The sequence below is a fragment of the Pan troglodytes genome, chromosome 6 (genome assembly GCF_028858775.2).
Source record: "Pan troglodytes isolate AG18354 chromosome 6, NHGRI_mPanTro3-v2.0_pri, whole genome shotgun sequence".
Classification (NCBI taxonomy): Eukaryota; Metazoa; Chordata; class Mammalia; order Primates; family Hominidae; genus Pan; species Pan troglodytes.
In genome coordinates, this window is record NC_072404.2 from 102,820,704 (window position 1) to 102,846,184 (window position 25,481).

General features: G+C 37.1%; 1 protein-coding gene across 1 annotated transcript in view; it reads right to left on the reverse strand.

The window, feature by feature from the left end:
* The window catches only part of CALCR (calcitonin receptor), a 150,120-nt gene that overhangs the window by 11,366 nt on the left and 113,273 nt on the right, over positions 1–25,481 (reverse strand). The window contains exons 8-12 of the mRNA XM_001168038.6: positions 24,925–25,051; positions 7,726–7,879; positions 2,348–2,408; positions 2,198–2,264; positions 94–312 (exon numbers count right to left, since the gene is read on the reverse strand). Of these exons, the coding sequence (XP_001168038.2) occupies positions 94–312; positions 2,198–2,264; positions 2,348–2,408; positions 7,726–7,879; positions 24,925–25,051 (628 nt within the window). The remainder of the gene's footprint in view (positions 1–93; positions 313–2,197; positions 2,265–2,347; positions 2,409–7,725; positions 7,880–24,924; positions 25,052–25,481) is intronic.

Here is a 25,481-nt window from a genome sequence, read left to right on the forward strand (position 1 = left end):
TAAAATAATAATAAAAGATCATGGGCTTTAGAGTTAAAATCAGCTAGCTGAATAAGCACAGTAGTTGAATAAATACACCTTTGGCTTCCTTACCTGGAAATGAATCAGAGAGTGCATCACGTAATCATATATCTTCCCAAGCATCTTGTTGGAAGGTCTCCAGGGAAAGACAACAAACTGGATTCCCAGCAGGGGCACAAGGATCATGGTGGCCTTCACAGCCTTCAGGTACATGTGGGATTCCGCCTCATGGGTTTCCCTCATTTTGGTCACAAGCACCCGGACAATGTTGAGCAAAAAGAAGAAATTGACCTGCAAATATACGGTGTTATGAGCAAATCATACAGAAAAGTATCACTTAAGAATACGCACTGTTCTCAATTCTTGTTTATCTAGTGTGAGCAATAAATGTTACCTACATAGAACATGAGAGTCTACCTGAGAGGTAGCACAATTGGCTCAGCATTTCTAGGGCTCTAGAGAAGTGGTTTAATTTTATGTTCCCTCCAGCAGTATATAAAACAGTTCCAGTTGCTCATCACCCTTGCCAACACTTGGTATGAACACTCTTTTTAATATGAGCCTTTCTACGGCGGGGGTGGTGGAGGGGTGTAGTATTACCTCATTCTTGTTTTAATCTGCATTTTCCTGATGATACATGAGCTGAACACTTTTTCATAAATTTATTAGTCTTTATTTGAAACATTGCAGATACCTTCTTGGACTCTAAGTTTTGTCTTTTCAGTCTTTAAATGTTGTCTTCATTTTAATGTAGTTGATTTATCAATCTCTTCCTTAAGTGCCTTTTGTATCCTGCTTTAGAAATCTTTCTGTATCTGAAGCTCATGAAGATACTCAACATAATGTGTCTTTTTGGGGGGCCTCTATTGTTTTGTCTTTCACATTTAAACCTACAGTTCACTAAAAACACATTTTTTTTGTGTCTGGTTGTGGAAGGAATCAGAATTTACTTTTTCCCCACACATATGCAGTTACTAAATACATGTTTGATATTTTTTCTGTATGTATATCTTATTGACCATCTCCTTCCTCTGCCCAAAAGTGCTGCTGTCATAAATCAAGTGCCCATATTTGCACGGGCAGCTCTTTCAAAATGAGAAAAATCAACTATTAGGGTATAAATGATTCACCTTGTTAATTGTTGAATCTTTTTTTTTAGTTTTGAAATGCATTAATGTGCATTTCCTTTAGTCATGAAATTAATAAGAATTCCAAATATATCAATTTCTGTTAATTTATCGTCATTCACAGTGAAGTATGCATATACTCAACTCAGATACACATTTCTAATTTGGATCCTAGAATCCGCATTTCCTTAAAAATTTCTAGATAATTAAGGCAAGAAATACGTATTTTAGAATTTTAAATATAAGAATAATTGCTAAAGTTTTTACTTCATTTTACTTTATTATTTTATTAGGAGATATTTTATAATCATGAATTTATGAGTAGCTATTATTATTTTTGTTATTTTTAACAGATAAAGATATGGAGCAGTACTAAGTTTTAATGACCTAGAGTTAGAGATTATCTTCCAAAAGTACCTGAAAGATTATTTAATCTAAGTTTTTCCTTAAAAAAATCAGGGGACATTTTTAGGTTAATTGATTTATCTAAATTTTCAAAGCTGGTAGATGATAGAGTTAAGACATGAGGCCAAGTCTACTGAATCCTAGGTAAGTAAGAACCGTAGCATCCTCAGTAAGAATCTGACATTTGGCTGGGAGTCCGCTATTTATTACTAACTCACTAATTGAGCTTGTGTTGAATATTTGAATTTCTGGACCTTAAGTTCACAGAACCAAAGACTTTTAGAGCTCTGGAATGTCAAAGTTTTCAAAGACCCTGGATGTTCATAACACAAACAAACTTCTTGCAGCCCCTTGGCCTCTCACCTTTACCTAGGAGAATCTAGTTATAAAAATCTTAAAATATGAGCTACATTGCATTTATAGTGTGAGTCTGTAATGAAAATGAGCTCATGATAACCCCTCCATGTGTGAGTAAAACGCATTTTTTTGAAGAGTCTAAAATCAAATTGCTTTTTTTACTACAGAATACCGTCAAATTAGCTTCATTTTGAAGTTATAAAACATATGATACATAGAACTATATACACAGAAATCTCAACTAAGAGATAATACTACTAATATTGCAGTAAAAAACTAATTCTCACCACAAGTGCCGCCATGACAGGTCCATGGATTATGTAAAGCAAATGGGTTTCCACACTCAGCCAGCAGCTGAAAAAGGGCAAGGGGACAATTAATACACAAATACATTTTGTTTATGAATATGTTATCTTAAACATCACCATAATACTTACTTGTCATTGAAGTACACGGCCCTGGTAATAGCATGGATAGTGGTTGGCACCAGCGGGAACCCTACAAATGTGAAAAGTACAAATCACACTTGGTTTCTTGGTCATAACCTTTAAGTACAGCTGCATGGAAAATGGTAGTGTACTTGCAAAAATACTGGCAAATTGAGTGCATCTGTCAAGATGTTCCTCTGATATTTTCACAAAAATCATCTTTGGTCAAGCCAGTCAAAATGCTCCCAGTTAGAACATCATGTGCTTCCGGAGAGTTTAGTTAAGAGCATCCAAATAATTAAAAGCCTTTTACAAATTGCTGAATGTAGCAGGTACACTATGACTATTTTTACCATTGTTATGTTTATAATGATGACTATTAACTGAGACCAGAAAGCCTTTCATTGTAGGTGAACTGGCCTCTCTTATGGAGAGGAGCTGGGTCACCCCGGAGGGATGTGACCTGGGACGGTGTATGAAAGCAATAGTCTGATTGCTCCTAAAGCCTTAGCTGATGTTCACATTCTTTCTTCTAGGCTTTTTTGTTTTTCTGTCTGTTTATATTTCATGCAGTGATTGTTTCCTTTTAATATGAATACTTCAGAGAAGCCAGTACATTCCCTACCTTCTGTAGGTTCTGGCTAGAGAAACTTTATGAAGGCAGCTTACTGTACCTCCTTGACTAAACTCAAAGTGCTATTAAAAAAAAAAAACTTTTAAATTTATAAACAGAAAAATGGACACAGTTATTGCAATACGTCCTTCCAGATTATAATTTTTTAAATCAATTTTTATTCTGTAGTATAACCTAAAGTTGTAATTTTCATTAAAAAAGAAAAAATAAGTCTTTTTACTCAGATGTACAACAGTAGAATATTGTTTGATTTGATTGAGACATCTGTAGAAAGAGGTTTTGTTATTGTCATCAGATTAAGAAATGTGTCTTAGGAAAGAATTAAATCAATGCATTTTTATTTTCTGTGAGTTATATACAAAAAGGGGTCTCAAAATATTGAATTTTCACCTAAGAACAACCTCGGCTTTTAAACCCAGGAAGCATATTTTCAATAGGACCACAGATTTAATGTTTGGCCTGAAATAATTTTGAGTTTGCTTACACAAAACATGATTGTGTTATTCACAGCAGTTCTAACATACCATTTTCCCACTTGGGCTCAGAAAGAGAAACAAAGTCTCTGGATTTATTTTGAGATGGATATTTTAGAATTAGAGAGAAAAAGAAGTATATGGAAAACTGAATCCCACCTCATCATTTTGTAGAAAGGAAAGTGCTTTCTACTTCATCTGGAGACGAGTATATACCCCACACCTTTTAACGCCCAGGGCTCTTTGCCTTCTTCTAGCTATGATGCCTCCTTTTAGGTAGTTTTCTTTTTCTGTTTTTTTTTTTTTTCTTTTTTCTTTCTCTTCTCCCCAACGTCCCAAGATCCATAACAACCCATTCTTCCCACCAAAGATGATGAGATTCAGAATAATCCTGTCTGTGTAGGATTCATTTTTTAGGAGGGATTTAACAAATTCTATTTGTTCAATATAGAAGTCCATGGGGGAAATTTCCTTCCTTTGATTTCTAACAAGGGGAAAACCAGCAAGGCAAGGCAAAGAAACAGCCTGGAGAGGGCTGCAAAATAAGTGATCTTCCTGAGAACTAAACTTCAGTATTTGAAGTTACTTCAATTGGAGAGAAATCGACTACTAAGTGGTGCCATGCAGACTTGGAAGGGAGTAACTACTGAAAGAACCATTCTTTGATTTTCTGTTGGGGAGAATTTCACCACCAGCCACTTGTTCACCCAGTGGCTAATGTTTACAATATCTCTTATCATTCTTTGAGATTCATTTCAAATCCTAGAATTGGAAACATTATTCACAGCTGAATTAAATGAATGGGCTTTGCATCACCTGCAAACAAATTAGGTGCTATAATACAACTGGGCTTTTTTGGGCCATATTTTCTGCAGTCTAACTTTCAAGAATCTTTTAAAAGTATGTAGGTTTTGCTTCTTTTCTGGCATTGTAAAATTTAGAACCTATCATACTGTCTTCATGTGAAAAAAATTTTCAAAGGACAATAAAAATATTATCCAGAAGAGACTTATTCTCTTGCCCCATTAAACTTTATAAAGTTTCTGTGAAACTATTTTTTCTTGAGAAATTAATTGGTATTAATTTCACCCATTTTCCTCCCATCCAAAGATAATGCTTGCTTAAAGTTCTAAGAAAGGAGCCACTGCTTTAAAATATGTCAATTTTGTTCTCAGAGTTCAGATTTGGCAATGTGATTTTTCAGTGGTAATGAGTTTGGTGGAATTTTGGTGTGTGTGCATGTAGAAAGATAGTCTTAGCTTTGGCATGCTAAAAACATTACATTTTAGAACTATTTGGTTGACTATCTTTCCAAAAGTCCATCTACGGAAGTGCAAATCCCTCTAGTTCTTTTTTTAATTTAAATTTTTATATTATTCTGGCAAGAACAATTAACATCAGGTCTGCCCTCTAAACAGATTTTTAAGTGCATAGTACAAAATTGTTACCTATAGGCACAATGTTGTACAGCAGATACCTAAAATTTACTCATCTTGCATTACTTAATCTGTATAACCATTGATTAGCAACTCCCCGTTCTGTGCTTACGTTACTAAGTGTAATGTTCTTTGGGATTCTACTTGAATCATTCGAATTGTTGTTGATTACAGAAGCTTAAGGTATCACATAAACAATTTACTTATTATCATTGCCTTTGTTTTTGATACAGCTGAGCAGCTTGTTCCTTTTTTCCTTTGAATTGTTTATGTGTTTTAAGCAGATATCTTCATTGAGCTCTCTATGATGATGCCAAAAAGTTTTATAACTAATTCACAATGCATCAGTATACTCCAAGAGCAGTATAAATTGTTCCTTCCAGGGTGCCCTTGTCTCTGCTGAATGTCACCGACAAGAATACATGTACAGCCTTTTTTTCCCATGAAAAATTTTCTGAGTATGGCAGATAGATGTTTTGAACAATCAAAACTGGTAAAAGAAATATACCACAGATTTTATTTCAAAGGAAATAAATCTGGCAGAAAGTATGTGTGTGTTTGTGTGTGTGTTTGGGGTGGAATGTTATTTTCAGGTCTTTGACTGGAAGGCATTTGATCAACACCAATTATTATGATTGTGATGATCAGAATTGCCATTGGAGTGATTAAATTGTATCCAGTCTATTCTTAGCATGACCAGATTTGGAAATCTAGAAATTGTTGAGAGGGTGTACATACGGATGAGAAGGCCAGGGAAAGGAAAGATTAGTCTCTGTGGAAGGCTGGGGCTAAAAGAGAAAAAAAAATAGTAAAAGACCATTTTGAGTAAATTTTGACCTGTTTTAGGACAGGAAAGAGCAGGAGAACCTGTTACCTGATGTGGAACCAGCAGGATAGTGATAGCCTGATTTCTAACCTCACTGGATGGTTAAGGAAACAGGGTGCAGCACTGCTCTCCTTATAAGGGAGCAGCCATGCAGATGAGGTGATCTGGTGAATATCCTAGACAGCCTGTACAGTTCACAAAGACCCCTTTCTCAGTCCTTTGCTGGAGGGTTCACAATCCCTAGACATGTTCACAGTATGTGATAACATCCCCCTCAATTTTCTTGGCCACAGTTTATTGAACCAGGGTAGGCTACCTGCCTTCAGTTGGATCAATCAGATTTTCTTGTCCTGCTATTCAGAATTGGAACTTAAAGATGGGCATTTAGTTTCTGTGAGTGCCTGGAACAGAAACGTGTACTCAGGAAACTTTGGGGCAGGATGTATTTACTATGAAAACTGGAGGGAGCAGAGACCCTATGGTCTATGGCCTGTAAAGAAAGAGAAGGGTAAAAACAGATACGCAGAGGAAAAACAAAGACAAAAGGCAGAGGGAGAGAGCTCCTGGCTTATCTGCTCCCAGGCTACAGCCCTTTTAGTTGCCTGGCTGTATTTCTGCCCTTAGATTCCATGAGATACACTAGATTCTGACAACTTATCTGTATTTGCTTAAGTTAGAACATCTTACTCTGTTGCTTGCAACCAAATAATTGTAGCATCATCAATTCAATTTTGAGGCATCCCGCCTATCTGCCCCATTGACCCACCATTATCGGATTATCCCATTGGGCTTGGGCAATGCATTTGGTTAAAACCATGTACCCCTGTTATGTAAGGGTGTTATGGAAACCAGTATGGCATAACACCAGCCCCTTTCTGCAGTTTACAGACTGCAGGAAAGACTCTAGGCTGCTTATATGACTTCCCAAGCACAATTCTATAAAGTTGGCGACAATGCCTGTTGGGCAGGGCTTTAAATACAAAAGGTGATGTTTTTAAAAAAATCCCTTGGATTATCCTCCCTCCTCACTACACCTCTCCTCTCTTACCAGTACTTGTAGGGGCTCCCCAGCCTGCTGCATTAAAGGGCAAGCTTAGTTGAAGGCCATCCACAGCCTCTGCTCTCAGAGTCACAGTCACCCATCATGTGGGGTGGATGTGGTGAGAGAAGCCCTTGGCTCTATAGTCAGTGAGGGATGGCCCACGAGTTCCTCCTCTGGCATGGAAGTTTCAAGGTAAGGCTGAAACTTTTTTTTTGATAAGGCAGCATGTGTTTTTATCGCAGCATTTATTTTCTTTCATTGCCTCACCTTCTGTTCAGTTCCCTTCCACCAGGGGGAGCTGGACTTTCAGCAGCCCTGGGGGAAAGGGAGCAATTCTAGAGCATCCCTGAAGGACTTTAGCACCCTGCCTTAGTTTGTACAGAAGCAGCCACAGCTTAAACAATCCAGCCCTAAGCTTTCCCGAGCCAATGCCATGTGCTATGATGTCACACAGGCTCTACTTGGAAGCCCACGTGGTTATATCTGCCTCTCAGCTGTACTCCACTTCCTGAGCTTTCACTGGAGGAATCCTGCTGATGGATTGACAGGAAGAAATGTTCTTGATGAAGGAAAATGAAGCCAGGGTAGGGGAGGTACATAATTCAAAATGTGAAATTCTCCTTTGCTCTACAAACATGTGATGAATAAAGCAGAAGGAGGCCTAATCAGATCTTCTCTCAATCAGGAACATTTTGTGTCCATCATTAGCTAGGTTTGTTTCCTGAAGTTACCCTTTGGAAGTCACCCTTATCTTCCTTCTCTGTGCAGACCCTCATGTTCAGCACAGTTGGACTGAGATTGTTAAAGGGCTTCCACAGGTCTTTTGGAGACTGAACTCCTGCCAGTACCTGTGTTCCATCATTCCTTGAAGGACCTGGGACTTGACTCTATTCTCTGAGACCAAGACTAGAAGAAGACTGAAAGCATACAGACAGAGGTGAAAGTGACTCAAAACTTAGCTGCAGAAAATACATACCCCAGCCCAAGAGATAATACCACCGCAAGCGTTGCTTCTCAGTAAACACAGCCACGACAATGAGTGTATGAAGATAGATCCCTTCACAGAGCATCCAGAAATAGTTGCAGGCCATCATGTACTGGTGGAAAAAATGCAAAATCTTGCAGCTCACCTGTCAGAAAGAAAGAAAGATACTCAGAGAAAGACACAGGTAAAGATCTGCCAGTGAGCACAGAGCAAATGTGAAAAGAAGCCAAAGTATCTGCATTCAGCTTGCAAGGCAGTTTCCCAAGCATCTGTAAACATGTGCCACCTGCTATACCCACAAATCAGAGTGAATGCACAGATCACTGCTATTACATGTAAATAGCCAAATAAGCCAGTGGAAAACTAGTCCACAAAATGTTCTTCCTTGTTGCATTCTGCGGACTTACACAGATGGGTTCATTTTCCTGCAATTTGTCAGACTCATAATCTTAGGCACCGTCTAAGGATTTGATGCATGACTTTTATGGCCCCTTTTCTATGGCCAGTGAAGCAAATAGTGCAGATATTTTTAATGCTGCTTCTGAAATTCACTGATTTGTTGATGATGTTCCTTTAGCAGTAAAGAGGAGAGAGTCAGGTGATAAATTTCATATATAAACCCAGGAGATACGCTGAGCCTAGCTGCTGTTTATGCTTTTGTTTTCATATGGGAGCCTTGGTTGTATATTGGGATCAAGCGCTCTCTGGGCACAGAGATTAGGATGACATCCTTGCTGAGAACTCAATGCAGACGTAGGAGCCACACCCTTGGAAGAGTCAGATTAATATTGTTGTCTGTATAGAAATAACCATTGCTTGTACTGCATAATGGAATACTTTTATTTACTAGTCACTCCTGGAATAGGATTTTTCATCTTGGTACATTAGCATTTTGGAGTAGATTTTTGTTGTTGTTGCGGGGGCTGCCTTGTATGTTGTTGGGAGTTTAGCAGTATAACTAATTTCTATCCACTAGATGTTAGTGGCATCTCCCACACACTCTTGACAATCAAAAATGTCTCCAGATGTTGCCCAGTCTTCCCTGGGGAGTAAAATGTCCCCAGTTGAGGATGCGTGACTGAGGGTACTTAGCTGTGCTTATGTCTTAACAACAACAATAATGACAACGGAATTTAGCATTCAAAATCTTAGGTATTAGGGAGTGGTTATTTGCATTATTATTATTTTACCAAATACTCTGTTTTACATTATGCTGCTTCTTACTTTATTTTGAATTTGACTGCATTTTAGGCCTTTTCCTTAAAAAGCAAGATAGCCATGAAGTGACTTTCAGTACTGTAGCACCTTTTCCGAACCATACATTTTATTTAATGCATAAGAGTAGTAATTCGTTTACTCAGAACCTGTTGTGCTGAGCCAACAGATATTCTATTGTGTTTCCTTTTCTTTCAAGGTTTATTGAAAGCCCCCTGGGCCCAGGAGAAGGCAGATATGGCATTGTCAGAGGTAGAATCAAGCTCTGATTCTGACCAAAGTGGTACAGTGGTGCAGATAATTAAAAACACCAGGTAATCTAAAAGTAATTTATATTTGGCTCAGAAAAGCACTGGCTTCCCTCCACCCCATCTGATTACCTTCCTAACTGGGATTATTTAATATAATGTTAGTTTTGTATTTTCTAAGCAAGTACTTGCTATATTTACATAACACCCAAGTATATAAATAAAATGTGAAATTCAGTTGTTACTCTGGATTCATTTGGAAGGCTATTCTTATTTAAAAGCCCTATTCTTTCTGGATCCAGAAATTAAGCATATGTTTTGGAGGCTGTCACTTGGGGAGAAGGAGATGGGAAGAGAACAAAGATGATGGTCTTATGCCTTTGTCACCCAGAGCAATTTTGGCTTCCAGTTTTATATACAGTTAATTATTGTTATTTTCAGTAGTTATGGTCTATAAAGTTGCTTCAAAAACTGAAATAGCAAATACTGAGCCATTGCTTCTAGGGAAAACACATGGTTAGGTTCCTGTAAGCCTCTGGTCACAAACATTTTCACCCAGCAATCGATAGCTAACTTTATTTTATGTGTTTTGTTTAAAGACACCTTATTTAACATATGTTGCTGCTTCATTCACACCGAACTCTCAGCCAATAGCACTATTACTTCTACCTGAAGAAAACTCCAACACACACATATTCTCTGTAAGCCACATCACAGCTTTCTTGTGCTTAGGAACATCATACAGCACTTCAGTACTATGCTTGAAGGGCTATTTAAAACAATAAAATCACCAACCAATTTACAAATTCATAAAAATGTAAAAATTGTGGCACTAAATAGACCACAAAAAGGACATTTGTTCGTAGTATGAGAACTGAAACAAGAAGACACAGAGAGCATTGCCTTGTTTAACCTCAGCTGGGAGCTGTACATCAGGTGGCTCCAATTTCTGGACATTCTGTGAATGTCTGTGAATGATAGCGAATCTTCTAGGAGTATTGATTTGGGGGTTACAAATAATTTATAGGAAAAGACAAATTTGCAAAGGTGGAATTCATGAATAAAAATGAGAATTGACCATATTTGGGTTTGACGCAAGATATTGCTTGGAGGCTAAAGGCCTCAAAAGCTCACACAAATTTTAAAAATCACCAGTCTATTCATTTTTAAAAGAAACACCTCATGAAAATAATTAGAAATATCTAGGTGATCAAGCTGACTATTGGAATTTTTCACAAAAATAGTTTAGCACTTAGATCGATGTTTCATAACTAAGGTGGTTTATCAGTGTCACCTGATAATTTTTTAAGAAATATACAGAACCACACCTCATCTGTCTTTTTGTTTTCAAACTATTTTTCAGAATTTCTAATTTAGGCCCCTGATTAAGAATCCTGTGCCCAAGATATTCAAGGTAATTCAGTTGCATTCAACAAATATTTATGGAACACCTGCTATGAGCCAGGAACTAAGCTAGCTCTGGGAGTATCAACATGAATAAGATATTGTCATATAGCCCCTGACTTAATTATAACCTTTCTGTCAAGGATGGAGTAAACCAGGCATTAAACAAAATGATGGGGCCTCTTGATTAGGGTTAGTCCTTACCTCCATTCTGAGATGGTTTCTTAATTAGCAGCATGGGGTATTAAGGAAGTCACTCAGATCAGATCAAATAAGCTAAGCAACTTTCCACTAGCTTTCTAAAGATAAGTCACACCAGTGTAATTTTGTTTAAGTAGTATGATCTCCCAAATTGCAAGACAAAAATCTGCACTCAAATAATATAAATGCATCACTTCCAAGTAAAACAAGAAATACTTGAAGCCAAAAATAGATAAAATTTGTGAGTTATACTCTATTTTATTTTCTTCATTAATATAAAAAGAGATAATTGCCACTGTGAATGATATGTAAGTGAAAGCCATATTATCCACTTTGGCTTCAATGAGTCATATCACTATTCAGTGCCCTTACTACCAGTTCATGTTTTAATAAAACATACAGTTTGTTGAGCAGTATGTAACTTTCAAGTGGAAGGGATCCTTCAGTTTTTTAATTGGGTACACTATTTAATCTATCTTTTCCACAAAATGCCCCAAAGGGCGTTTATAATAATTTGATTAAAAATGGAATCAGAATTATAGAACACAGGTTTTCCTTAGTCTAATAAATCAAGTCAACCTCAAAACTTCATAGAAGATAGATGTTCAGTAGTGAATTTATTTCCTATTATATTTTTCAAGGACACTTAAGAAAATTCCTCTAATCTACATAACATAGGAAATCTTGTGTGGCAATATGTTCAAGAACCATCGATAGCAAAGAGTGCCTCCAAATGTAAACTGCTTTGGAATTTTTGTTTTTGAGAAACAAGACCAACCTTATAATAGGTAATCAATGTTTTGAGGTGTTTTTCTGTTGTGGTGGGGGTAGAGGAAGACCTTAAGTATGAGAAATAGAGGAAGACCTTAAGTATGAGAAATAGAAAGGAGACCAGAGCTGATCTGTGGAAACAACGAAAAGCAATGATCATGGCCTATGTCCTACTTTTAAGCAATTGAAAATCCACCATGAACTATTCTTGGCATCATTTGCACTACAGGCCTATTACCATGTATAACAGGGAGCTAAGGAATACTATCTTGCCATTCAGAATGCCTTCCATCATCTTCAGAATGCCTGACATGCCATATGGTTTCATTTCTTTAGCTTAAAGCTGTTTTCCTTACTAAAATGCCAATACCTCAGGAAGGGACTACACACACATTTTGTCCTATCACTCTTTGAAACCATAGAGTAGGAAAATTGAGGGGCTGGGGGATCACAGAGAATGCAGATTTGGAATGTGGTTTATCAAATATTTATTGAGCTTGTACTGTATTGCAGGCAGTAGGCTAGAAGATCCAAAGTTGTCAAACAGAGTCCCTACTCCTAAGAAACTCACCGTCTTCACAGGTTCACAAAGAGAAGACCCAGGGAAGTGTTGCCAAAAGTAAGCGCTCTGAAAACTTTGGCAAGGCCAAGCCTGTGCATATTTCATTTTCAGGGTATACTTAATTCTCATGATACATTTCGTGTGCACAAAAACTCTTAGCTTTCACACACACACAAAAAAAACGACTGCAATTTCTCCCTCTCATTGGTAAAACTGGGCTATTAGATTCAGCTTCTGTGTTGATTTCATATGGTTAGGTACAATAACACATTAAGGAACATTTTGTGAGATGTTTTAGTTTTGTTTTGCTGTAAAATAAATTTGGCAAAGGAGAATTAAAAATAACAGCCATATGTTTCCTATATTCTGCCAGGATTTGATTAAAATGCATACTTTAGATAAGCTCTTTTGGTTTTTCAAAACAGTGGCTAAGTTTGATGCAGTAACTGTGCTTGCATTTTTGTGTCCAATCCTGGGCTAGGGCTGCAAAGATAAAGTTCAATGCTTGCAATCAAAGAAGTTACCTTCCAGTGGGGAGACAGATACATAAACAAATAAGTGCCACTATGTACAATGATTTCTAAAAAAAGTAATTTTTGTAGCCTATTTTAAGACAGTTAAAAATTCTCTTCTCAGTTAAGTCAGAGGAGAAAAAATGGATCAGACTAGTGGGGCTTGTGTTATTAATATTAAATAATCTACCCAGTTTGTGTGAAAATTTACAAGGAACAGATTAGCAGATTCTGCCAAAGTCAAACACATTCTACTTTATTCCAACTTTTCTATTTTTGGCGGGCTGCAATACAGGCTACTTTACAGTAAAAGAGGTGGCTGACTGTTGATTTACTTTTCAAATTCGCATGGACAAAACTGAGGCAAAATGAAGAGCCTGAAGAGTATCTTCTCTGTTTCTTTAGTTACTAGAGGGCCAAATAAATATGTTTGGAAACTTACAGCAAACAACTAAAACCACATTCCCCACTATACAAACATATTAATAAATAAAATATTTAGAAATTATTTCGAAATGGTCTAAATAGTACCAACTCCACAATACTTTGCACTGAATCAAAGCTGCCAATTTTATTTCTGCCAAGTTTTGTTTCAAAACAGAAATAAACTTTGCTATATGTTCAGCATGATCTCTAATGATTAAAGATAGTTATTTACATTTCCCTGAAGCTTCAAAAAATGTTTTCTTATCAGTTTGCTTTAGCACAGAGGGAAGAGTGTGAAGTGATGTTTACTTGAACAGGTGAGGAAGAATCAATAAGTCAATTTCTAAATATTTTACCTGAAGGAAAAGACATTTTAAGAGAGACTGAATGATAAAGATTTGTGGTCTATGTTGGTTAAATTGGCCAGGTTAATTTTTTTATTAAGTTTTATTTAATGTATATCTAGACTACATATTGAGTGAATATGTAATTGCTGTTAAATATGTTTCTACCTGATTCATCATCTTTATGTCTCTGCTGCCTCTTCCATCTCCACCCTCAGGACTTAAACCCAATAATATTTATATAGAAAGTGAGCAGCAGTTGCTTATTAAATCAAAATGAATATGGCTTTGGGTAGTGTTTATAATGTTGTTCGATTGAAAACATTTTAACTCCTAATTCAATATTATTTTATCAAGTGTCCAAACAAGAGCTGCTTATCTATGATCTGACAAATAAATTCCAGGGAACTTTTTACCTAACAGCCCTACAATTCTTGCAAATGTCTACAAAGATCAGTACATATCTGCAGCGGTCAGGCTGCTGACATCAATAGAAAACTTACCATGCTGGATGGATTCCTGTGGGGGCATCTTAAATTTTTGTCAAGTTTTTCTAGGTTTCCAGTGTGAGTTCTTTAGAGGATGGCAGTCCCTAAGGTCTGCTATACCCTGTCATTTATCCCCTGCAGTCTTGGTCAAACAGGTGTTTCCCTTTGCGCTATGGTCTTCAGACTGGGCATGCGTATGTGCCTTTGGGTATAGGCAAAGGCTGCCCAAGGGGCATGTGAATATTCCATGGCCATTTGCACCATTTTGTAGCATTCTTTAAGCTATCCTTTTCCATCTATCCTTTCACTTTACAACATAAAAGAACACTTTTCATCTGGAACAAAGTTTACTGTGGTTCATTACTGAAGTGTTAAACAACTTCCAAATGTCAAACAAGGGACAATGGAAGAACCTCCTTTAAAGATTAGTAAAGGTGCCCTAATCCTACCTTGAGATGTTCTCTTTTCTCTGTCAGACCTCTTAAAGTAAATACATTTGTTATGAGGTATTCTAGCTTGTTGGAATGCTCTATGAAGGGTATGGCTGTTAGATCATCTTTTCATTCATACACTAAATAATACATATTAAACAAGTATGATGTGCTCATGGACTCCACATTCACATGGTTATGTGGTCAGTGAAAGACCACACACAAGTATATACACAGAATCTGAGGCCCCTCTTCTCTGACTCTTTTCTTTTTGAGATTTATTTCCTTCACTTTTGGGGAGCTGTAGCTGCCCTAAATTCTGTCTTATATTATTCAAGTCAGTAAAATTGAGAGTTTTCTATCAGAGTTTTACCTGTCCTGGAAAGGGATAAAACCGAGGGAACTCCACTCACAACTATCTCCATTTTAAAGTCTCATCTTCCTTCTAGCATCTCCCTGTCTTGGTCTCTCTCCAGGGTCTTCAGATAATTTCTTTTTATATTTTGTTCAGGGATTGTAGTTGTTATCTGTGAGAGGTTTTTGCCAGACAGGAGCTACTCAGCCATCACCATTTTATTTTTAATCAATTTCAGATAATGAACCACTGTAATATATACCCTGTAACATCACATGAAAATTATGGTAGTAGGATAATCATATGGGAAAATTTAAATAAAACAATTTTCTTCAAAAAGTGGTCTTATATGATTCAGATATTACAGGATATGTAGCTCAATAACAGTCCATCTACATTTCAGGAGTAATCTTTTCCCCCCAATTTATCTATTTAGTTTATCTATTTAGTTGAGACACTTCCTGCCTTCATGATTTGTAGTTTATGTTAATGCCTTTCTGGTCTTGAGATAATCCTCAAATAAAATATTTAAAAATATAGTTGCCTATAAACATCGTAGTTAAATTTTGATAGTATACTTGCTTTCACCTCGTAACAATAGTTCACATTTTTAAATTATTTACACTGCATGCAAATCATCCAGAACTTTTCAAAACCCTTGAACCTATTACATGTAAAATCCATAAGCACTTTTTCTCATAAAGAAGAGATGCAAGGCTTATTTATCAGCCAAATTCAATTACATGTGACACTAAGAAGGATGCTCGCCACTGAAGTCCTATTTATGTATGCAATTGAATACTTTTTCTGCAATGGCCATCTTTACATGGGGTTCATTTAAAAGCATGTCCTTTTCTGCTCCCCTTATCATTTCAATTAAAAGAAAATAAGTTTTGTCTGAATCAAATATACTCAGAGTCCCTTCTTTCCACCCCTCCATCCCAAACTGTATTTCCTCAGAAAAAGAGCAATTACAGAGAAAACAAACAAACACACAAACAAAAAAATGATGGAAAGGGTCCCACTTCATGGGGTCATCACACAAGTTTCGTTTTTCACCAGTCAGCCTTTGTCCATGAGAAATAATTTGAGACTCTGATTCAGAAGGTGTGGTGTGGGGCTTGAGATTCTGCATTTCTTATTTATTTATTTAAGCATAATAATCTTTTAATTTTATTTTTTAGTTTTTAAAATTTCTCCTTTTATTACAGATACAGAAGATACGTATACACCATGGAATACCATGCAGACATAAGAAAGAATGAGATCATATCCTTTGCAGCAACATAAATGCATCTGGAGGCCATTATCTTAAATTTATGAATGCAAGAACAGGAAAACATGTATCACATGTTCTCTGTTACAAGTGAGAGTTGAACATTGATCACACAAGGACATAAACATGGAAACAACAGGGACTGGGGACTACTAGAGGCAAGAGGGAGAGAGGAAGGTATGTGTTGAAAAACCAGTTATTGGGTACTATGCTCACTACCTGAGTGACAGGACCTGTACCCCAAACCTCAACTCCACGCAAGATGCCCATGTAAAAGCCTACATGAGATTCTGCATCTCTAACCGAAGCCCGGGTGATGCTGATGCAGACCACATCTTGGAAGAATTAAGGGTTCAGAGAGAGTCTCCTCAGTACTTGTTGCAGTGAATTTACTGCAACTCCTGTTGTTGTAAACTCCTGTTGCAGTAAACTCACAACCCAATGAGAAACATCCTGACTTTGATTCACATATATTTTAAAACCTCATAAGGAGGAATTACAGGACTTTTTGTCAAAATACCAGTTCAGTTGATAAACTAAGGGACAAAAAGACCCTCGGCTCACCTGGAAAACTGTCAACCTGTACAGTCTTTAAAGCCAGCTGAATGAAGTAGAAACTTCATCAGAAAGTCTAGCAGTAAGCAGCTTTGTAGGAAAATACTGCAATCTTTCTCCAGAGGAATTTAAGGATGCAACATTTTCAATTAAAAGTGAGTCTGTTATGCAATCTTGAGATGATTCCTGATAAAGTCTCAGAGAAAATGAGTTTGAGTTTATGGAACTGTGTGGTTGTGATTTGGTGTGTTTAGGAAAAGAATTAAAAACAAACACTGGAGAAAAAAGTCTCATCTGAGATAAATACAGCAGGAGATGATCCTGAAATTGGCAAAGGAAGCACTTTGGAAGTATTAAGAAGACAATACCAGGGCAAACAGAAGTGTAGGCTCTACACAATTCTGATTAAAAAACAAAACAACAACAACAACAACAAAGAAATGTGATAGGGGAATAAAAGTTAACCACTTAGTACTCTTAGGGTTTTTTCTCTATATGGTATAGTGAGAGTCTTATATCACTCTTCATTAGGGATGCTCAAGCCACCACTGATTTAGCTGTATATTTTCAGACAACAGCCCTTCAGGTTATTTGTTATTTACAAGCCTCTACATATGTGTATTCTACTTTTATGCTTAGTCCCTTTTAGATTTAAGCAGTGTTTTACAAGTGCCCTGAGTTTCACACCTCCTGCTCTGTACCACACAGAAATGAACAAGGTGCCACAGTTTGTAATTGACAGGTGATAAAGCCCTAATGATAAAGCTAACAACGATAATACAAATAATGACAGCTGATTTTTGAGAGTTGTGTGCCAGATGACGTTTTGTGGACTTTAGGCATATTAGCTTATTTTTCACAGACAGCTTTATGAGAAAGGTACTATTATGATCTCCATTTTATACATTAGGAAAGCAAGGCACAGTTAGGTTAAGTAACTTACTCAATATTAAAGATTCATCTGTTAAGTAGAAGAGCGAGGATTTAGATCCTGAAGTTCAGCAAGAACAATGATGTAATCTGGAGTAATCCAGCTAAGCACAACAAATATCAAATCAAGTGTCACTTCACAACATTCCAGCAATGATCCAACATACCCTAACGGAGTGTGCAAACCTCTACCAACTCAATTGGAAGCTCTTTGACAATAAAAACAAATATATAACAAATTCTGCACTAAGTTCATGACAGCCTTCTCAAAGCAGGGGAAGCTAACTGCAAATTTTGAGATGAAGACTTTCTGTGTAAAACATGTCACAAGATACCATTTGTAAGTCACTGATTTCATGTGTAGAGGTACCACCAAGATCGGCCAAATGAAAGAAACTGGAGATTGGGTATATGTTTATATCCACTTTAGGAAGAGATTCTCCTTCAAATCTGTATGAGAAAGCATCCAATTATAAATAATAACTTTAAAAAGGAATAAAGAAATCCTCTATACTTTTCTGCACCATGTGACCTTGGTTAAAAGACCATTTATTGGTTTTGACATGTAAGTAAACTGAAGTAGCATAGATGACCAGGGTAGGATACTTCATTCCATTACCACATCTTGGCATTACTGTCTCTGCATTGTCCTTCAAATACATCATACACTTTCGTTCCCAATCTAGTTTTTTCCATAAGCTACTGAAATAGATCATTTCAATCTGGTTTTATTTACCATTGACCTCTCATCTCAAAAACTCTGCTATCTCGGTTACCTCTGTCACATTTACATACTGTCCCTTGCACCAGCCTCCCTTGGGTTGGGCAGGAGTCCAGTTTCCACCCTGGGTTTTGTCTTCTCTAGCGTCTTGGCTCTGAGCATCCATTCTAAGCTAATCTTCCTATGACTACCTAAGAAGAAGCTCCGACACAGCCTGGTGGCTCAATTGTTCTGAAAAAATAAAGGTTAGAAGACATTTATGTTGCTTTCCAGAACTTGGAACTCATTTGACTTTACTTATATAAGAGGCTATAGAAAATAGGACTCGATTGTTTCAGTTTCTGAGGTGCAAAGTGCTCAGGTTTCCAGTAAAAACTAATCTCTCTGCATTGTGCCTTTCAGAACCAGATAAAAAAAATTAGAGAGAAATTTATTTCTAAAAAATGACAAGTATCCTGCTAGCTTCCTTTAGATGCAGCAAGAACAATGCTTTTAATTCTGCCTCCTGACTTTCTACATGAAGCTCATCGAATGAGCAGATAGAACAAAAAAAATAAAATAAAATAACATTTCAGATATTATGGAAATGAAATGCTCAAATGACACAAATAACAATGGGCAATTTTCACATCACTCAATAAACTGAGGATGTATTCAGCCCCTCTTTATGCCATGAGTTATTTTGAGTTTAACTTTTTTTAAAAAAAAGAACATGGAAGGAATAAGATTCTCACCCTTGGCCGTTCAGAAGATAATATAACTTTCCAAAAACTACCCAGGGAAGAAACTACTTTAATGGGAAAAGGACCATAAATCCACAGGGATTCTCCACTGACAGTGAGGACAGGGCATTGTGTGTGTGTGTGTGTGTGTGTGTGTGTGTGTTTTCCTTACCCTCAAAAAAATAATAACCAAAGAAAAACCTTATAGAAATAGTGTGACAACATTTGGGATAAGGCAAACTTCCTCTTCAAAAAATAACTTTTTAATATATCCCCATGGGCATTGGTGAGGAAAATCATTGCTGATTCAGTGACCCTGAATTGGTCCAAAATGAAAACAAACAAACAACAACAACAAACACACAAAACCCACCCCTCTGTCTGTCTTTAGTTTGCTTAAGAACAAACTGTCTTTAAAAATTATGTATTGTGGGTTTTTTTTTGAAGAAAACATATGCCCGAATTACTGACAGATGACATGCTGATAGATACGCTTTTCTTTATTTATAACTGTGGTTGTCGTTCTCATATTAGTTGCAATTTCAATAAATATTTGTAGATTGACAATGTTCAATAACTTCTCTTTCCCCAAATTTTTTTTTGGCTGCTTTTCTTTGTCTCTTCTTCTTCTTCTTCTTTTTTTTCCCCTTGTCTCTACTTTTCTTGGCTAGGGAGGACCTTAATCTAATGTATTCTAGAGTGTCAGTTTTTCAAGAAAAATTCAGTATTTAAAATAATTTATTTCAAGTAATTTTAAATATATGATTCTGCATGTGACTTAGTAATGTCGATGACATGATTCTCAGCCTTTGGATACTATTTTGCCTGTATCCTTAGAAGTGAAGAATTCTATCCTAGAAAAGATGGGTCTTGAAAATAGCAATAAAATCTTTTCTAGTTCTTGTTTATCCCCTTCATAATGAAATGTATTACAATGGGGAAAACTGCTTTCATGATACCTGAATTTACAGTTTCAACTGTAATCTACTTTAATAATCTTTTGGATGAGAAAAGATACTCAAGAAATTGGACTTCTATGACAGAATATGGATTTTCAAGGTGAAATGCAATACAAATTTCACCATGTGTGTTCCTGTTGGTGGTGGCATGTAAGCAGTTTCAAGGATGAATAATGTATAAAACATGTCTTCTTGAGAATTATTTCCTTCCCTTTCTTAAACTGATTTTCCCATGCCTAGAGAGAGCAACCCTATGTTGCTTGTATATGGAGGGTTAGATAAGAGATCTAACAAAACTCTCATTGGAAAACGACTGTGTTAAAATAGAGAAAGTGCTTAAAAACAAATAGCCTAGTTCATTTCCTCTGGGTGAAGTGTATGCTTCACAATCTACAGACATGAATTAAGTTTGTCATTGTAGTTATTTTGTTTTAGTCTATGCTGTTTATATGTATTTGAGGAGGGACATGTGTTTCCAAATTTTCTCTTATGGAAGAAACAGACGTTTGAAAATATGCAAGAGGCACAGTGTGTTCTCACATATGATATTGCCCCATTGATCATTGTAAGTGGCTTGTTATTGGTGGCTTGTTTTCATTTTGTCTAACTTCAGAGGGAAATGGGCTCTTTTAGGCATATAGAGAAAAATATCCAAATTTTTTGCCTCTTTGTTTTCTGTGGAAAAAATACAGTTTGAAAGAGGTAAAAATGTGACCAAACCCCATATGTGTGGTTGCAAGACTCACAAAGCTATTTCCATGTGAGACTTGGCTCATTGCGAGGGATCATGAAGGGGATGTCACAGATATGTTTCCAAAATAGTATAAATTCATTTCAGCCTGAGGGCTAAAAGTTACATTTTTGGTGGTCAATAAGTACTTCATTGATGGGATAAAATTCTATCTTTAAACTGTTTTATCGTTTTTCCTTAGGAAGTTTGCTCTCACATAGCTAAAACCAGCAAGTCTGTTAGGTTAAAAATACATTGGAAGAACCAGGTGCTAGTCATGTCATAAAGATAAGCTTCTTTCCTTTCTTTCAAACATACTTTAAGAATGCCTAGTGTGTTTGGGTGAATCAATCTCACTCCTCTATACACAGAAGAAAGTTTCCTGTTAATTTCTCTGGCTCCCTAAATCTCACACTCATATTCTCCTAGGAAATCAGGTGCCTAGTGGCAGAGCCAGGTCCCTAGACACCTGCTTATGGGGTTTATTAAAGGTTACTAGGCGATACAGGAGCTGCAGGGCATATGTGTTTTGACTTAGTGGTGGCTGGGGGACAGCCTATGTGCTGTGGCTGGCAGAGTCCCTGGGCATGTCTACCCCTAAAAAGCCTACGAAAGTGGAAACATCTAGCAATGACAATGAATGAGACTGCCAAGAGCAATTAATAGAGTAACAGATTTGTTGGAAAAGTCAAGTACAGAGACCTAGGGAGTTAGTCATAAGGTGAGAGTTGACAGCAACCTTGTGAGCAATCACTTGTAATATTAGGCCCTTGGGGGTTTTGAAAAGCTTTATGCTTCTTTGGGCTCCAGGACAACTGCTGGGAAGTGAGTAGAGCAGTTTTTGTTATTCTCATTAGATGCATAAAGCTACATGGTTTCTATAATTTAGTAGCAAACTCAGAAAAAACCCTGAATTTTGACTATTTCAGGAAGATAGGTTGAACAAGATCTCACAGTGGATAAGAAGTCCCTTTTACATTTACAGATGGGAGACAGGGAGATATGGGTGTGAGACTCCCAAAAAAAGAAGAGAAAGAGTCTATTCAAGAATTATGATACTTCGTAATGTGACTGAGCATGCTCCCAGATCAATGTAGTTGATTATTCAAAAACGGAAGCCTCATTTCTTGGCCTGCTCCGTACAGAGAGTAACTTTCCTATGGTTTCTACTCTTAATGGGAAATGGAGAGCCAAAATGTGACTGTTTTCTGCAGAGAGATTCTTAGTTAATTGCTTCTACCTCTGTTTTCACCTCAGTGGGGTTCAGCTTCCCTAATTAACTGTAGTGGGCATGTCTGGTTATAGGCGGCGATCACTTCGGAATGGCTGAGCCCATTTCTTTAAGAAGACATCTTTCTAGGACAATAAATAAAGACAATCAAGAGCACCAAGTGGTAAAGAAGAGAGAGGTTGGCTCCTGTGTGAGATAGGTCTGGATTTGAATCCCATCTCTAAGTACTCATGCTACGGAGGATACTTACTCTCACCGAGCCTCGGTTTCCCCAGCTTTAAAAATGGGGATAATTCCATCCATTGCTCGGATATTGCAAAGATTAAATTAGAGATAAATTTTCTTTAAATCAATTGACATTAAAAAGGAAAATTCATCAAGATAAACACACTTGGTCCCATTATTCTGCAGGTAAGACTGGACTTTGTCTCTGATAACAGATGCCATGGTTTTAAAAGATAGATTATAATGTCTCTCTGCATATATTCATACTGCAAAAATTATTAACACTCTGGAGCCATTAGAAGCCAAATTAAGCTGCTTTCCCATGCCACGCCACTGTCACACAGGATGCATGCTCTGGGCAGATTTCACGCATTTTAGTTATTGGGTTGGCAGAATTGTCAAAAGCCAGTTTTGAAAGATGAGGCTATCTACAGATGTTTGCATAACACAGTTAAGCAGAGAAACAAAAATGAAAATATCCCTTGGCCCTTCACTGTGAGCTAGATAGCTTCTATTTGTGCTTCCAGATGCACTTTCCATCCTGCTCCCACTGCCCTGGGCCCACAGAAATAAATCTGTACATCTCCAGCAGGGCTGCCTTGCCCTCTGGTTTCTGGTTGAGCTCAGCTATGGGGACCATCAGTAGAGACTGGAAGATGAGAGTGAGTGAACAAGGGATATTTATTTCTCCACTTCCTTTTGTGGGGTTGCCATAGGCTGGCCGTGTCCTAAGACAGAAGTCTTCAGTTTCCGCAGGGCCTCCTTTACCACACCACCTCTCTGTCTTTGGGTTCATATACCTTTCCCTCCACTTGTCCATTCAGGCCTGGGGTGATAATAGTCCCTACTGTTACTAGATTCCAGCATATTGTCTCCACATTTGCATTAGGATAAAACATATGGATTCACCAATTTTGCAGAACAAAAATTATCAAATATTCCTAATTTCATACTCAATCTAATAAACAGTTATATCATTAAACTATTTTGAATCATTCAATTAAAGTGCAGTCCATTAACAAATAAGGAAAAGATTTGTTGTTAAAGTTAAGGAAAGCAGGTTTGCAAAGGAGAAAGCAGAGAAGTACTTGGGGACTTTTTGGGATGAAAATATTTACTGAGGGCAAAATAACTATTAAATAATAGAGGCTGCAATTATAAATTATTTAAACACTGGATTGATAAATAAAAATTTCTGTAAAGTAAATGGTTACTTGGTATCACAGCACCAAAGTGATTTGATTTTTAAAAAATTAATCTGGTAGATTTGGAAACCTAATCAACCAGTTTGGTGTTACTAAGCCCTCACTGATTTACAGAGACACATGTGACAATGCAAAGGAAAGAACAAAAACTGAGAGTAAGGAGACCTGAATTTGAGTGCCTGCTCCCCGCTCCAATCAGTTATATGATTTGAGGCAAATCGCTTTGCCTTTTTATCCTCAAGTTTCTGATATGTAAAATGAGGAGTCAGGGATAAATAACCTCCAAAATCCTTTTTAGTTCTGGTTTTTGTTAGTTTGTAATACCAGGGACTGATATCAATGAAAAAGCAGAGCCTCAAGGTGCTCCTCCTCTGTCCTCCCCTGCCAGTTTATTTGCTTCATCCAGTAGTTGGCTGATGATTTCCAAACTTGGCAGCACAGAAGAAATATCCAGGGTATATTCCTCGGCTCCACCTCATACCTACTGACTCTCTAGTACCATGTGGACAGTAGCTATTTCATATTTATGAAATCTCCCCTGTTGATTCTGAAGTGCAGCCAGGATTGGAAATCACTGTGAAAAACAGTTTCTTGAGTATAAAGAGAGAAGACTGATGACAAATATGGGTTATTCTGAACAACTTTCAGGACAATTCTGGTAGAAGAAATCCAGAATGGTTCTCAGTAATGGAGCTAAATGATTTCAGCTCTCCTGTTCTCTATAGTACTCAAATAGAAGGAGGACAGTCACCATATTTGCTTGTTGCAATTGTGCATGTGGGCATGAGTTTCAGAGATGTATGTCCTGTTGCCCTAACTTTTGCATTTCCTGTGTCATTATAAACCTTTTCCAAAGCATAATGACACAAAACATGATCATATTTATATGGTTCATTAGCAAAAGGGAATAGCTACTCATAGGAGAGATGACTGGGCCAAGCCCAACTTGGCATCAGAATGAAGAGGGGATCAATATCTAGGCACACCTGTAACCATTTGTGGCACACTAGGATCACTGGGAAGCACTGCCTTAGTGTACCTAGTATCATCTATGTTCACAAAATGTGCTCAATACATTTGTCATAAATGTTAATAAATTACTGGTTAGTCTTAGAAATGCATGGTTTGGGCCGGGTGTGGTGGCTCACACCTGTAATCCCAGCACTTTGGGAGGCCGTGGCAGGCAGATCACGAAGTCAGGAGTTCAAGATCAGCCTGGCCAATATGGTGAAACCCCGTTTCTACTAAAAATACAAAAAAATTAGCTGGGCATGGTGTCGCATGCCTGTAATCCCAGCTACTCAGGAGGCTGAGGCAGGAGAATTGCTTGAACCTGGGAGGCGGAGGTTGCAGTGAGCTGAGATCCCACCACTGCACTCCAGCCTGGGCAACAGAGTGAGACTCTGTCTAAAAAAAAAAAAAAATATATATATATATATATATATATATATATATATATATATATATATATGGTTTGTTGTATGATTCTTATCTGCTATAATTTCTTACAGAAACTACATAGAAATGATATGCGTCACAAAATGCAAAACTCCACGGTAGAAGTAAATATGATTACACATGTAAACAGCTGCTTAAGTCCAACATGAACACCATGTTCACTATTTACAGGTACTATATCCTTTAAAATAAAAGTAAAAACAAAACTATGCAGTACTTACCGGGTCCCTTCGCACGAGCTCTCCATTGGGTACTACTTCAACCAGGTGGATGATGATAATCATAGAATTCAGAATGTAAGTAAGAAACATGTTCTTGTGCAGGGTTACCCTTTGGCAGCCAAGGCTCCTGGAAGAAAAAGTAACATAAAGCATTAACCAGTGCCAAAATGTTGGAGTACCTGGAAAAAAACATTTTGGTAATATTTTTCATATTTTCTTTAAAAGAAAGATGAAAGAACATATAGAAAAAAGTAAGGCTGGTCTCCTCTTTCAGATTTATTCCTACTTTTCTGCCTGATTTTAAAAAACATGTTTCCAATCATAGCAGGTCATAGTTTTCAGTCCTCAGGGTGACTTCATAAAATAACTGAAAGAGTGGGTGATAAAATCTCTTTTAATTATAACAAATGTTGTAAAATTAGTTAACAGAAGGACTCTTAGATTAGCAACTATTAGGGTCTGCAGTGTGCTTCAAATGAAAAGCCTACTGTTCATTGTTGCAACCAGGAAGAAAATATGTGGCCAGTGAGGTCACAGAGCGTGAAGTCAGAACCAAG